The sequence below is a fragment of the Passer domesticus genome, chromosome 1, assembly GCF_036417665.1.
Source record: "Passer domesticus isolate bPasDom1 chromosome 1, bPasDom1.hap1, whole genome shotgun sequence".
Taxonomy (NCBI): Eukaryota; Metazoa; Chordata; class Aves; order Passeriformes; family Passeridae; genus Passer; species Passer domesticus.
In genome coordinates, this window is record NC_087474.1 from 127,351,889 (window position 1) to 127,367,677 (window position 15,789).

Consider the following 15,789-nt stretch of genomic DNA (forward strand, 5'->3'; position numbering starts at 1 on the left):
GAGATCATGTATTCCACTCCCCTCAAGGAGGCTTAAAGGCCTCCAAGAGCCAGTTGCCCAGGACCATGTTCAGATGACTCTTGAATATCTCTTAGGATGGATATCTCTCTGGGTGAGGTGTGCCAGTGCTAGGTCAAGCTCAAAGTGAAAAAGCGTTTCCTGATGTTCAGAAGCAGCCTCCTGTGTTTCAGTTCGTGCCCATTGCCTCTGGTCGTGGCACTGGGTGCCACTGAGAAGAGCCAGTTCTCTCTGCATTAGAATAGAATTGTCTAGGTTGAAAGAGACCTTTAAGGCCATGAAGTCCAACCATCAACCCAGCACTACCACTGTAACTCTTACACCACTAAACCGTCCCCCAGATTCAGACAGCTCTTGAACATATCCAGGAATGGTGGCACCACCACCTCTGTGGGCAACCTATTCCAATGCCTGGCAACCTGAAGAGTGAAAAAAAAATTAATTTCTTATATCTCATCTGAATCTCTGCTGTCCTAGGTTAAGGCTGTTTCCTCTGGTCCTGTCACTGCAGGCACAGTAGAAAGGACCAGGCCCTACCTCACCAAAACCTCGGGGCTTTGGCAAGAGTGATGAACCTGAATCTCCTCTTCTCGAGACTATACAAACCCAGGTCCCTCAGATGTTCCTCATAAGACATTTTCTAGTCCTTTCACAAGTCCTGCTGCCCTTTGCTGAACATGCTGTAACACCTTTACTACCTCCCTTCTAGTGCATGTGTATGGATAAGATCCAACCCTTTCCCCATCCAGAACCTTCTCTTCCCCATGCAACAGAGCCCCAGTCTAGGCTAAACTGACCCAGATATACATAGTAATGATACCAGATCAAGTTATTGTATTATGAAATGTGTCATGTTTTATCAAAGAATGACACAATAAAAAGGATATTTTCTACCAAAAGGAATGCATGCCTTGGGATTTGGAGCTGTACTTTGGAAGTGGCTCGATTTCTTCATTCAGGCAATATGATCATCCAAGGCTTAGTACTCTAAATCTTACTGCAATAATTCCTTTCATTTTCTTGATAAACCTCAGTTCACCAGTCCTTCCTGGAAGTCCAAATCCTGCATCTGGCATTATTTATGGAATGTATTCCATCAATTTAATTTATTTCACCAGGCATTTATTTGTGGAATGAAGAACCAGGGCTGTAACATCACTGTCTCACAGGGAAGCCAAACTGCACTAGCAAGTGGTGTGCAAATCTGTGATAACTCACTAGGACAGCAGGTCTTACAGCTGTGTTATCTATCACCTCCTTTGTAATGTAAAAATAAAATATTTTTTATTGCAGTAATTTGAAAACCAATGGAAAAGATAATCATTGAGGCAACATTATTACTGTAACAGAATAAGTTCTGTTGTCTGAGAAGGGAAAACCTATCAGAGATTACAAATTACACAGATTAGAATAGGTGTTACTGTTTAATCTCTTATGGTGAAATTCCTGCCAGTGTAGGATTTCTGCCCTTTACTGATAATTCTGGTTTACAACAGCAGCAAATTTTGTCTCTTTTCACTAGGAGGTACATTGTGGAAACACTGCCAGGTATTTTTGACATTATGTGAGCAAGGGAGTGTGAGTTATGAAGGCCCATGAAAGCATAAAAGCAGCCAGGAAAAAAAGAAAAGAAAAAAGAAAGAAAAAAAAAAGAAAAAAGCTTCTATTGATTTAGGGGTTAGTGGGTTAGTGGTAGTCAAGTGTGTAAATAAAGCTAATAGTGGTAGGTACCCAGAGGTGCATGTAATGAAATGGCTTAATGGTGCTTGCACAACAAATTAGTTACAAACTCCAGATTCAGCTATTGGGTTACTGTTTTCTGGCCATGTGTCTTCATCATGTATAGTGAAACATTTTTTAAATTGTGATTTCGTATTGTTGACAGAACATGTTTGTGTGCTTTTTAGCTGCACAAATGTTTCTGCAGTTCCTTCCAGTGGTCATGGAGCACCTGTGCAGGAAACTCTCTAGAGTCCAAACAATGTCATAGCAGCTAAGTGGGAATTCTTACTGTGGAAAATAAAAATGCTACTTCCACAGGAAATTCCTAATCACCTATTCCCATAGCAGCCATAATGCACTTATTGCTACGTGGCCTTTATGGATGGCCATAAATGGTTGCTGATCCACACCTAACTTGTACTCAAATTACTGATTTTTTCAGCACTCATAAATCAGTGTGCTGTCACTGGCAGACACATTTATATCCTGCACCTAGCAAGCTTTTGTCTTAGAGCAGCATTATAGTGCTGCTGAACATAAAATGTTCTATTAGGCATAGAGTGATGCTTAACTTAGGTAATAATGAAGAAGAGACTAATATTGAGACATTACTTGGCTTCTTCTCAGGTTTTATTGCTTCTTGGCAGAACAAAAGTCTTTCAAAATCAGCATAGTTGGCAAGTCGTGCATTCCATTCATAAGGAGAAGTTACTCAGTGCTGGATGTCGTACCAGGCTGAGTCTAAGAACAACAGTGCAGCAGGTTGAGGGAAGTAATTCTTCCCCTGTGTCCAGCATTTCTGAGACTGCTGCTGGAGCACAATACCCAATTTTGGGCTCCTCAGTACCAGACAGACATTGAAATGTTGGAATGAGTCTGGCAGGGAGCCAGTAGGAAGCTTATAGGGTACAAGAAGTGGCTGAGAGAACTAGATAGGTTTGTTCAACCTGTAGAAGAACAGGCAGAGGTGGTGCTGCTCTCTGTGACTCTCTAAATTATGCAGAGATTGAGCCAGAATCTTCTCAGACTAGTACAGTGGAAGAATGATGGGCAACAGACACAAGTAAGAATATGGAAAATGTTGATGGTTCATGGAAAAAAACCTATAGAACAGGTAAAACTCTGGAATAGATTTCCCAGAGTAGTAGATACTGCAAACTCAGCTGGGCAGCTTTCTCTCATTATACTTGCTTTGAGCAGGATGTTTAATCTAGGAGTGCTAGAGGTCCTTGTCATCTATATGATTTTTTGGATGTATGTTACTGTAATAATTCTTCACTTTCTTACAGACTCCACTATAGGGGCCAGGAAAAAGTATTTTACAACTACAGATAAACCCACACTGATTGGACAAATCCTGATTGATTGACTTGTCTGGATTCAGAATTATTATCTGGTCCCACAGTGCAGGGACAGGAGACATAGCCTCCAAATCTAGATTTACCTAGGCAAAGTGTTTTTGAATCACCTGCATTGTTATTTGTACTTGTGAAATAAAGGAACTCTCATAGTCTCAAAGGGCTGCAGTCAGCTTGCCCCAAAATTGGGGAATAATGTTGTCTTGAACAGTTTCTACCTGAAATGCAAGGATGTCTGCTTTGGCTGTCCTTCTTCCATTACAAATAGCAATTAGCTAGCAGCAAAAATAGCAGTGTATTTTTTTAGTCACAACCTTACCACTTAACATCATAGGCCTTTTCCCTTACAGGAAAGGTAAGATAATAAACATGTACCAGGTCCCACTTGTGTTGCTTAATGTGAATGGTACTCACTTGGATCATACGACAAAGATAAAGTTATTTTTAAAATTGATATATCAAAGTGGTTGTGTTATGGAAACCAAATCCTGGAAGTTAGAGGAGCTGAATGAATAAGTTTGTCTTCAAAAAAAACAAACAACCCTTCCACAACCTTGTTCAATCAGTGTTGCCTGAAAGAAAATTGTACTGCTAGAGTTGACATTTCATAGTTCACTTGGGACAAACTATGTGAATATATTAATAAAGTCATATATGTTATCATGATAGGTACAAGTGAAAGGGAAGGTTAACAAGAGACTCAGAGCAAATTATCATATTGCATTAATAGTATTCCACAAGCACTTAATATTAATGTGTAATTATTGTACGGTTGACAAATTAAGTATATTTATGGAGGAATCTGTGTGGTTTTGTTTAGTTCATAGATTTTTTAGCAGCGACTTTTTATTTTCTTTTTAATATTTTCTTTCATTTTTCTACCTTTCTGGGGAAGAAAAGTACATTAAAACATGCAGTAAAATGTCTTTTTCTCATACAGTGCTAAAATAGATGGGTGATAGTTCAAGTAGGGTTATGCTTTTAGTCCATATTTCATCTGAGTCTTTAATGGTCAGTGAAGCTAATGGAGTTATGGTGATTTATGTCAGCTGATGATCTAACCCTGTATCGTGTTGTTTTGTGGTTGAAGCACATGGCTTGGCCTGCAGAGCCTTGTCTTGTTCCTTGTTTGGACAAATGAACAAAGAACATCCAAACATACAAATCATAGTTTGTCTGTGAACTATCTTACTATAAAATAAATAGTAAGTTGCCACTGTGGTAAACCTACCATTCAGATTTTGTTGTTGTTGTTGAACTCTGCTTTTAAAAACAGAAGGTTTTGGTTCTTCATATAAAAATCTAGCAAATGAGTACTGGAACACTCTGCTGTACTTGGCCTTCATCTCTGGGAATGTCCACTCTTACTCTGCTTTTCTGCTGATAAGCTCTAAGTTTTTAAAGCCTTTATTTTGGCAGAGGCTTCATCTTCTGACAGCAGCAATTCTACCTAGGGAAGAAAAAAAAGAGATTTCTCTGTAGTAGTTATCATTCTTTCAACTCTTTAATACTGAAAATGAATCAACCATAATAAAATCCAAATTAATTTTTCAGCTTAAAGATGTCTTTTCTTGATTGATAGGTTCTTGCTAGAGCCCTTACTTTGGAATAGTTTCAAAATATTTCTTTCTCTAGTCTTGTACTCTGAAGGGTTGGAGATGCAAAATATCTGCTTTGGGTATCATCAGCATTAAATCTCTGGAGTGTAATAGCAGTCTGTTCTGTACTTTCAACTTTAACCAATGAACTCTGTATCTCAGCTGTTTTTTATTATCTGTGGAAGTTGCTGCATGGCAAAAGGAACTTGGAGAAAAGAGGAGCTTAGCTGTCACGTACCTTATAGCACATCATAACTTGAACACTGCATTTACTCTTGGTTTTCCAGAGACAGACAGTGCAAGTATTGGATACTTGAAAGAAAATAGAAATCTTGAGACCAATCAAATGCTTTTTGTTTTGTGCTGCTGTTGCCAGTGTGACTTGTTTTCTGCCTATGTGTGTGTCTGGACATCTGCTTTATGTTACCTCTCCTTGCCTGCTCCCCACCCTCTCTCTCAAACACATATTTGGGAGCATAAAAATAATTTCTGACAATGTAAGAATTGAGATGAGCTGGGTTTTTGGGGGTTGAGCTTTAAATTAATTGATGTTTGAGGATCCTGTATCACTCAATCCAGCAATTACAGCAAAATACAAATTTTAAAACCCAATTAGAAGCCTTGTTTAGTTAAATTTAAGATTTTCAGCAAATACTGACAGTATCTTGCAATGCACATGCAGTGACTAGAGAGATTACTGATCTCTTCAAAAAAGACAGTAAAAACCCCTAAGTCATAGTCTAAGAGTAAGACTATTAAAATACTTGAGGAACCCCCCCCTTTTGAAAATCAGAACAAAGATTTTTGTTAAGTAAAATATTTAATGCATTAACCTCTGAATAACAATAGTAAGTCTTTGTGCTCTGAGGAACAGAAGTTCCTTACTAAGATGTGATAAAAATACCTCCATCAAAGGTATCAAAAGTATTTCAAGCTGAAAAGAGCCTTCAAGTGGGGCTAGACATAATGTACTTGCTAAAATATAATGGATGCTTGTGAATGTCAGATACAGATCTGTCTTATAGCTTGCATCAGCAGAAGAATCTAATGTTCTTTCCACCTTCTAAGTCCTCCAAAATACTTGCACACATTTATATAACAGTTCAGCAACTAATGTTGGAATCTTATTGACGATTTACTGCCTTGTGATTAAATATAAACAAACAAATGTGCTAAGTTCTTTAGAGAACTTTCTGTACATCAGCTAACATTATTCCTGAAAGCTAGCTTCTTCTTATTATAAGATTGTTTTTATTTTTACCCTAAAGTAAACTGAATGGAAATGTATTACACTTTTCTTTGTATCATACTTTGTTTATTTGTCTCTTAGCTGAAAGCCAAAGAAGTGTTACTGAGTTATTTTTCTGTCATTGTTTCCACATAAATCCCTGTTGCTCAATCTTTTTTTGGTTGCTCTGCAGAGATCCCATGTGCAGATCAAAAAATGTGTTTTGATTGATCAGCTGTGGCTTCCTTCCCATGTAGAATCCATAGTGATCTAAAGATGGATAGCAGAATAAAAGACATTGTATTTCTTACCAAGATAGGTTTTTCGACATTATTTGTATTAATGGTATTCCTCTTATTTCAGCTTGCATGGTTTATAATGAATTTTATTTCAACTTCCTGCCAGCTTTAAAAAGGTTGCTAAAAAGCTAATGTGAAGAAGCTGTAATCATATGTCCTCAAATTGAGGTGAAGTAATTGTCTGCAGCTGTTCTTTCTGCTCTTCTGCTTAGACATTGCACAAGGTGAGGTTTTAGTTTAAACATCTTTCATAAGGGTACCTAAGTTTGGGTTGAACCTTGTGGAGATTGTTTTTATTTTGTAATGCCTTCAGGTAAGGGAAATTTCTTCCTGAACTAATTACAGTTTCTTGAGGAAATCTTGCCATGCATTTGTATACAATCTTTTAATACCAATTTAAAGTCAAAAGATACTTGAACTATTCTATTCTGCTCCTGTCTCGGGATTCTGTGTGTGTGCTAGCTCGTGCTGGATAACCTTCTGAAGAAAAACCATCTGCAGTGATCACTTGTCATTCTAGGACTTGGGTGGCTTTTCTGCAGGATTTATTAAGTGTACAATTTATCCCCACAGAGAAAATCAGATACATTCATTTAAGGGATTAAGCAGAATCACCCTTAAGCAAATCACCCTTTTTTTAAAGAGCTATAATGTCTATACATAATTTTAGTTTTATTTTTTGATAAATCAGGTTTGGATCATGCATCAGCTGTTCTTTCCATGCTAAGTAAAGCTGAATGTTAAGATTTTGTTTGCTACAGATGTTTGCTGTGTCCCTTGTGCTGGTGGGAATAAAATTATTAAAAGCCTTGTGGATAGAGACACACTATCATAAGAAGCTCCTGGAAAAGCTTTGTGGTGAAGTCTTGTGCAATCATACTTGGGAGAGCAATGTTATAGCAGCTTGGGGTAAAAGAGTCTTGGGGTTTTGGGAAGGAGATCAACTTGTATTCAGAATACCTGCAGAAAGCTTTTGGTTATATGGGCTCACTCATTATGTTGATGATTATTTTACAGTGAAGATTATAACTTACTATGCTTGGGACCATTTAAATGTCTTTGTGGTTAAAATACCTCCATCTTTCTTCCAAAATGCCATAAAGAAAGATTATAGAACTGATTATTTTGGTTCATTCTGTACATATAATCACTTATCTTTAAAACCTACGGTTGAAAAGTTGGTTTGGTGTAAATTCTGAGGTGAATGAACAAACAGTTATGTGTCAAAAATGAACTTTGCAGTTTATTTACTCTCCAACACTTACTTCATACCACTTTACAGCTAGTCCCATACATATTAACCTTTTAATGGCACAGTATGGTACTAGACCCACCTGTAAAGAAACTGTTTTTATTCTGGAGAACTTTTTTAGTCTTTATTATCACATTTTTTTTGCATGGGCCTCTTAGTAGTTCTTAAGGAGTTTTTGTTTGTCTTTTTTTTTAATATAAAAATTTGTTTCAGCTCTCTCTGAAAAGAAGACAATTTTAAGTTCCCAGCAGGACTGAGGAATCCTTCATAGTGCTGTAATACAAGATAATGTGTCCTGCAGAACACTTGACTTCATTCTTGTGTGATACTGGAGCTGTCTTGCATTGATATCCATCATTCAGTGGCAACACAGAAACAAATCCATGGGGTTTTCCCATAGAGACCATAAGTGCCATGGCAGATCATTAGCGTTTAATTGCTTTCATTTGTCATGTATAAGATATTTAATAAAGGAATCTTGGTCCAGATCATCAGATAGGACCACAAAGATGACTAAGGAAATGGAGGATCTCACATACATGGAGAAGCTGAGAGGGATGGGACCATTCAGCCTGGAAGAGAGAAGGTTCATGAGCAATCTTATCCTAGTTTCTAAATGCTTGATGGGAGGGAATAATGAAGAGGGAGTCAGATTCTTCTCAGTAGTGCCAGCTGGCTGGGTGAGAAGCAATGGGTACACATTAAAAACCATGAAATTCTGATTGAACACAAGACTTTTTATTTTATTTTTTTAGAATACTGGTCAAACACTAGCACATGTTTCCTTTAGAGACTGTGTAGTTCCATCTGTGGAGTTACTCAAAACCTGGCTGGACAACCCATCCTGTTGCCCTGGGCACTCTGCTGCAGGAGGGCTGGACTAGATCTGAGGAGGTCACGTCCATCCTCAGCTATGTGTATAGGCCATACGTGTTACATATTTTTTTCAACAGGATTCTAAGTAGAAATCCAACTTGAGCCTCAAATACCCTTGGACCAAAATAGTTCTTCTTGCATTCCAGAGTTATAACATTCCATGGGAACAGTATGATTTTTTCAGTTTCTCCAAATCAGTGTCTTTCCACATAGGGAGCAAGAGTCACTGTCTCCACATGCTAGCATAATCAAGACCCTGTTTTACATAGCACTACCTGTCTAAAATACAGAAACAAGTTATGTACTAGTTAAGTTTCCTGATACATCACAGTGTAAAATCAGCTGTTCAGTTGCTTAAAATGTCTTGTTCAGGCTAAATTTTTTTAATCCTTTGTCTCTATATTCTACCTTTCTTCTATTTCATCCTTTTTTAAACTCAGTTTTGGTGTAGTGAAAACTACAACTGGAGCAATTTAGCTTTTTCCTGAAACTGGGGGAAAAGAGTAATTTGCCCCGTGTCTTTATTACTTCAAGCAGGTTGTCAGGAAAATTGACTGAGCCTTTAGGCACGTATGTTTTCCACAGATTGTGTCTGGTATCTAGAGTGACTTTTCCTATCATTGCACATCAGCTGTGGGTTTTGCTGGGTTCAGTGGCTTTAGATGAGTTCCTAAAAGTTTCTTGTGTGTTGTCCCTAATGCTTTTGCTGGCCCAGATAGCTGGAGCTGCTTGCTTCAATGCAGGAGCATTGTGTGAGGGCAGCGGCAGTGTAAACTAGGACAAGAATCGCTCTGGCTCTAAGGTCTCCTGGCAGTGAGATACAACCATGGAAAAGGAAGGGATTCTTTATTTTTACTTCTACAGATGATGGGAAAGAAAGACTAAGCTGCTGCTCCTGCCTCTTTTAGCTGTCACTTGGTCTGTGCGTGTGCATGGGGATTGTGACAACCAATGGCACATGGCTGAAGCCAGGAGCACAGGGTCTGAAACCAAAAAATGTAGAAATGTTATCTCTGCTTTCCTAAAAGAAAGAGAGGGTGCTTTTTGATGGGAAATTTAACAAATTTGAGGCGTTAGGCTATGACTGAGGGTACGGTGCCCCTGAAGAAGGGCACCCACATGCATTTAGGAGTGCAAAACAATAGCATGCTCTGCTCCAGTGGCTTTGGATCTTTTTTCCTGGTTATCACTTGAGAACTTCATCGTGGGGTTTGGTGGGTGATTAGAAGAAGCCTTCTTGATGCTAATGCAAGCAATTGTGAAACACCTAATCTCCTCCATAGGATCAGGGCAGATGCCACTGAACCTCAGGACTTTGTGTCTCACTGATGAAGCCCAGCAAGAGGGTGAAAAACTCTTAAGCTAATCATCAGACATGTTGTCTATTTTAAACAGGTTTTCTAAAGAAAGAGGCTTCAGTGAGCTGTGTTTGGCTTTTTAACCCATCAGTGCTTTTTAACCCAAATTTAGCAGGGCCATGAGATAAAAAATGTGAAATTTTGATTTTCATGAAAATCAGTATCTGGTTTTGAAATGGACCAGCCCCATACTGAGGAAGGAGCTATGTTGAGGTCAGCAGGCAAGTTCCAGTCTTATCTCTACATGCATAAATGGCTGAGCAGGATACATATGGTAGAATTTGCCTGAGCAACTGCTGCTCCTTGCCTTGGCTTTATGCACAGGAGCTGTTTGTGTTTGGGAAGGGGAGGATGCAAGGAAGTAGGTCACATTCAAAGAAATAGGCTTTTTTTTTTCCTCTGCTCTTTGGGAAACGTCTTGTGGGAAGTGTATCCTCTGTTTCACAAGAAATGTCTGAGGCAGGCAGCTTGATGATGCCTAGTTATCAGAACACAAATGTCTTTGCTTATTCTCTCCCACTAAAGGACTCCTCTCACTGCCTCAACTTGTTCTGCAGCTGTAGAAGAGTTTTACTCTCAGGTTTTCATTTTAGTCAGTCCCTTTAGGATGTTGTGGGTTTAGAAAGATAGTTGATATGGAATATGTAAGTTTGAAGACCTGTATTTTCTTTCCAGTCACAAACTGAAGAGCTACTTGAAATACTTTGAAATGCCTACTGAATTATTTTTTATTATTTTAATGTGTCATGCAAATCTGACAGGAGGATAGGAAAGCTGTATAACCTGGAGAGTTTATAGCACTTTGTTTCAGTAAACCAACAAACCAGCCAGCCTGAACCCCCTCATTATCGTCAAAGAACTTCTCTGTAGCTGCTCAGCACACGCTTAGCTGTGTATGTTTGTTCGGGAGAATATCACAGCCCGTATTTATAATACACATTGTAATATACATCTCGTGGGAAGGTGTGGAAAGGGAAGTTGAAATGGCTCTTTGCTGATGATAAAATCAAAACAAAAACAACTGTCGATTCCCTCGCCAGCCAGCTTGCTGGGACATTTTTATAATTCTTTTACTCTGTTGTTGGAGGACTCCAATTAGCCTCAAACTGGAGATCGCAGCCTGTGTGTGAAACAGGCAGCTGCTGGCACGCAACGCTCCCTGAAGTTGTTTCCTTTCCTTTTTCCTGAGATTTAGCGAAGGGGGGGAAGGGGTTGGAGTCACATGGATACAAAGCTTTTGATTAATGTCCAAGTCTCTGCTGCTGCGGAGGCTTTCCAACCTCTCAGCTAGCAGGGCGAGCTGGGAACCAGTGACCGCTCGCTTCCTCCAGGCTGTGTCCCCTTCCTGACGGGAAAGGAGCGCTCTCTGGGGCGGCTCGTCGCCTGCGGACCTCGGGCGGCGCGGAGCGGGGTGAGGGGGCTGGGGAGCGGCCGGAGCCCGGCCCCGCCGTGTAACTTGGCGGGGTCTTTGTTGTCCTTGTCCGCAGCGCAGCGCCGGGGGAAGGCGCCGGGCTGGGAGCACCGAGCCTCCTCGCTGCACCATGACAGAAGAAAGCAAGGGGGAAGGCAAGGGGGAGAGCGGGAAGGACTTGGAGAAGCAGCTTCGCTTACGCGTGTGCGTCCTGAACGAGCTGCTCAAGACGGAGCGGGACTACGTGGGCACGCTGGAGTTCCTGGTGTCGGTGAGCGGCGGCGCCGGGGCCCGCGGCCGGGGTTTGCCCCCAGATTTGGCGTGAAAGGGACGGAGAGTAACAGGTTTTGAGACAGCCGAAGAGGGGCTGTGCGTTCCTCCCTCCCCCGCTCTCCCTTCCCAATTCTCCGGCCGCGCTTTGGCGCTGATGATCTCCTGTCTCCGCGGGTGGGGGTGATGGGTTTGGGTCCCCCCAAACCTAACGGGTGAGGGGGCTTGTGTTCATTTCAGTGTATTCCACCACTTGCGACAGTCCTGGAAGCCCAGCGGTGCAGGGGGGAGGGAGCAGGACGGAGGGGGTGCTGGTGTGCAGCAGCAGCTGCTTGGCATTAAAGCCACATGTGGCATTCGCTGCCGTCTTGTGATAGAGGGTCAGCTGGGAAGGTGGTGCGTTCTGCTGAGCTGTGGTGTGACACTTCGAGCTTCCTTCTACATTTGACTGTCACTGTTGGTAGGATTGTTGGTGCCGGGTAGTACCCTAGTCGGAAAGGCAGGAGTTCTTGCTCTCTCAAAAAGCCAAAGGGACAAATTATTGCAGAACAGATGTGGCCAGTGTTTCATTTGTGCCTGATCTTGATAGCATCACTTTAGGGCGCTGATGTGATATGTCCAAATCAGCTGCTTCAGATTGCAGAAGTATTCACAGTAGCCCCATCCTACATTTCTCTCCTCCTGTCCCATTGAAGAGGGGAAATCCTTCCAACTGCAAACTTCCTGCTTTGCTGCCTTGAGAATTGTGGACTTTCTGCTTATTACCATGAAAGAGGAAATTCTTAAGTTGGCTGTGACAGGGAGAATAAAAGCACAGACATTGGAGTGAAATAAGATCTACAGAGTAGCTTATTTTCTCCATATGTTTATCCTCAGCAGCACCATGAAAAATGGTAAATGGTCCAATGTGTTGGAGTTGTTTCTTTCTTTTTTTTTTAAAGTTTAGGATGTATGTTTGAAAAAGAGGCTGTGCAATTATTTTACTTGCTTCCATTTAATGGTCAGGTTTTACCTACTTTTAAATAAACTCTTCTAAGGCAATGTTCTTTCATATTTTACCTTAACCCACAAATTTGGTGTATGCCAGAGTCTTGGATTTCAGCAAATGTGAAGGATTTGTAGTATCTTTAATTTTGAATTCTGAGGTTTTAGACATAAGATATTTGAGTTCAAGCAGTAAGTGCTGAAATTCTCCTAAGGATCAGAGTCTGAAAGTGTTTCAAGTTCTATCCAGACACTGAATTCAGTAATAAGCCTTTTTGCAGTTTGGATCAAGATGATCTAAATAAATCATGTGGAGAACGGGAGAAGGGTTGGTGTTAAATACTTGGTTCTACATCAACTTTTCTGATTCATTAACGATTGTGGACAGGGTTCAAGTGACTGTTCAGAGACGTAAATCCTTCACAGAGAAATGTCACCTGTTCTAATTGTACCTCAGTTTTGTTTGAGGAAGCAACTTCTGAGCTTTCCTTTGGTCAGCCTGCTAGGACTGCTGTTGAGCTCAGCTGTGGTGGTGGATTTACGAGGGCCACTGGACCAGGGCCAGTGTAGAGACCATGACACTGATTTTATGTAAGCCATCAAAACCATCATTGCCTGAGGGGTTTATGTTCCAGTCAATGTTAGCAGTTGGGCTTCCAGGTCATCTCAGTGTCGTCAGTGGAGCTCATTGTGGTGGAAACCATGTTTCCTTTATGACTGAGATGCTGAAGCCAATTTTAGGCTCTCTGAGAATTTTCTCAGAATACCTGCAGTTTTCACTGTAGTTAATAGGAAAGAGGGTGTTCACTTAGATAAATGAAAAAAACCCTGTGCATGGCTAGAGAATGAAGAGGTTATAAGGAGGAAGTGACTTGCTGGTCTGTGTCAACATGGGAAATGCTTTGCTGGTTTCCCTACACTGGAAACATACCTACTATATGCTAGATTTATTTAGGTTCTTTTGTTTATGTTGGAATTAAAGAGTATTGCTCAGAACAGATTTCTAGTTTGTTATTTAAAGTCTTTATTTCCCCTCCTGCTCTAGGATTGCTCATCCTCCACTTATCAGTGTAGTGAGAGGTAGCTTGGTTTGCATGTTCTGTCAAAAGTCTGTAACACTGTAAGGTGCATAGCAGAAGATTTGATATACTTGTAACTTTATTAGATAGAAGTAGCTGAGTAGTCATTCCCACGTGAATTCATTCACCTCTTCTTTTTTGGCTTTGTGCTGTGTAAATACAGTATACTGTTTACATCTGCATTCATCACAAAACAAATCTGAGTGAACAGGTGTGGTTGTGTCACTATTACTCTTTTATATCTCCTGAATCTTCCAGTAATAACCTGTAGTAGGGTTGAGATTTCAGTGATACAGAGCAATAACAATTTTGGGCCAATTGCAGTGAGATGTGTAAACACATGTGAGGTGGGTAAACTTACGTCACCCACTAGTTGCAGCAATGTTGGAGACAAGAGGCATGCACAGGAAATTATGAATAAATGCTTATACTTTTCCTTCAGATGTTTCATTGTAGCATTTAGAGTGTCATTGCAATACTAGGGTTTTTGTTCCTTCTAACATTTCTTAAAAGTAACATGTGATGGAAGAATTTACTTAAGACACTAAAACACCTTTTAAAACTATATCTGTAGACGAGGGTTTTTATTTTTATTAAGCTACAATATTAAGTTTCTGTTAGGAACAATTGGTACTTTATTGGCTAAATGAGCAATTGGACTTTTTCTGCTTCTGGGTGTTCTTGCTGGTGATCATACCACTTTCCTGTGGCAAATCCTTGCTTTCCAATGAAAGAGAAGCTTTACTTCTCTTCCATTCTGAAACAATAGAGGAAAATTTTTCTTTCTTGTCAAAATGCACTTTCTGGAGGGGACGGAAAGCAACACTTGGTAAATATTTGCACCATCTAAAATAATTCCATGTCATCCAACTGTGTGACTGAATAATTAATAATTACCTTGGGTATTTATGATAAAGATGCTTAAAAACAATTGTGACATTATCAATATCCTTAATATAATTACCTTATCTCCTTCACTCTGTAGCAAATGACCAAATATCTATATTTACTGTGATCTGTGTAAACATAAAGAAAATTTCCTATGTTGCCCTTTAAGCACAATCAGCCTGGAGAAAAGGAGACTGAGGGAAAGCTTTATCACTCTTTACAAGTACCTGAAAGGAAGCTGTAGTGAGGTAAGAATCAGTCTTTTTTCCCCAGCTGACAAGTGCCAGGACAAGAGGAAATGGCCCCAGGCTACGCTAGGGGAGGTGTGGATTGGATATTAGGGAAAATTGATTCACTGGATGAGTGTTCAGGAATTGGAATAGGCTGCCCAGGGAAGTGGTGGAATTGCCATCCCTGGAGGTGTTCAGAAAACATGCAGATGTGGCACCTGGGGACGTGGTTTAGTGGAGAATATGGCAGTGCTGGGTTACTGGTTGAACCTGATGGTCTTGGAGGTCTTTTCCAACATTAATGATTCTATTCTAGAATCATTAGCTAGCTAAATAGAGCAAAACAGCATAAACTTCTCTAAGATTCATTGGTCTGTGATTTTATGCCGGGGAACATATGATTTTTAATGAGAATTAAAAAAAAAAAGGTAGGGTTTTTTTTTGTAATTTCCTGAATGTTTTCATGAGGGGTTTCATTTACTGTGTAATCAGGGTACTCACTTGAATCCTCAGCATAGCAGTAGTAAAGAGACCACTAAAACTGTGGGGCGAAGTTGATGAGATATTATAAGTATTTAATAGTAAAGAGTTGCTAAAAAGTGGCTAGTTTAATTTGTCACCTTATTACCTGATAGGGCTTAGTTTTTATGTTTGTGATTTACAATAATTGACTGGCCACTAAATGTAAACCAGACCATAAAGAATTTTAGTATGCATGTACATATATGCATATATAAAATGTACATGTATAATTTTTGGAAAGAAACTTTATTTTGGAATAGAAATTGGAAATGTAATCGATCTGCTACACTTGGTACTTCAGGGGATATCCATGGAAGTGGAGTTGAATTTCCTATGGCAGAGGTTGTTTCTCTGGCACAGTTTTGTGTTCTGACAAATTTGACGTTGATGGGAATAGAAGCAGATGTTGGCACTCCTGTAAGCCTTCCCCACGGCCTCAGCTGGGGTGGCTAGCTGGATCTTGAAGCAGCTGGGGAAAAAAAACAAAGCTAGTTTATTATGTAGACTGTAGTATGGTTTACAGAGTCTCTCACTGAATATATATGTTTCTGCCAGTTCACTCTCAAGTATCAGCGTGGTTTTATTACATCCTACTCTACTGTCTTCTGCTTGCACTAAAGTGAAAAAATGGTTAGTTTTCTTTAAATGTGCCCTGTTAAGGGAAGCTGAATCCTTGCTTTTCAACTGGTATAACGA

The 15,789-nt window shown here is 40.0% G+C and overlaps 1 protein-coding gene across 1 annotated transcript in view; it reads left to right on the forward strand.

Annotated features, from left to right (window-relative positions):
* Positions 1-10,930: 10,930 nt before the first annotated feature.
* PREX2 (phosphatidylinositol-3,4,5-trisphosphate dependent Rac exchange factor 2) overlaps positions 10,931-15,789 on the forward strand; it is a 168,750-nt gene continuing 163,891 nt past the window's right edge. Inside the window, exon 1 of the mRNA XM_064388503.1 lies at positions 10,931-11,391. Within this exon, the coding sequence (XP_064244573.1) occupies positions 11,251-11,391 (141 nt within the window). The 5' untranslated portion in view covers positions 10,931-11,250. The remainder of the gene's footprint in view (positions 11,392-15,789) is intronic.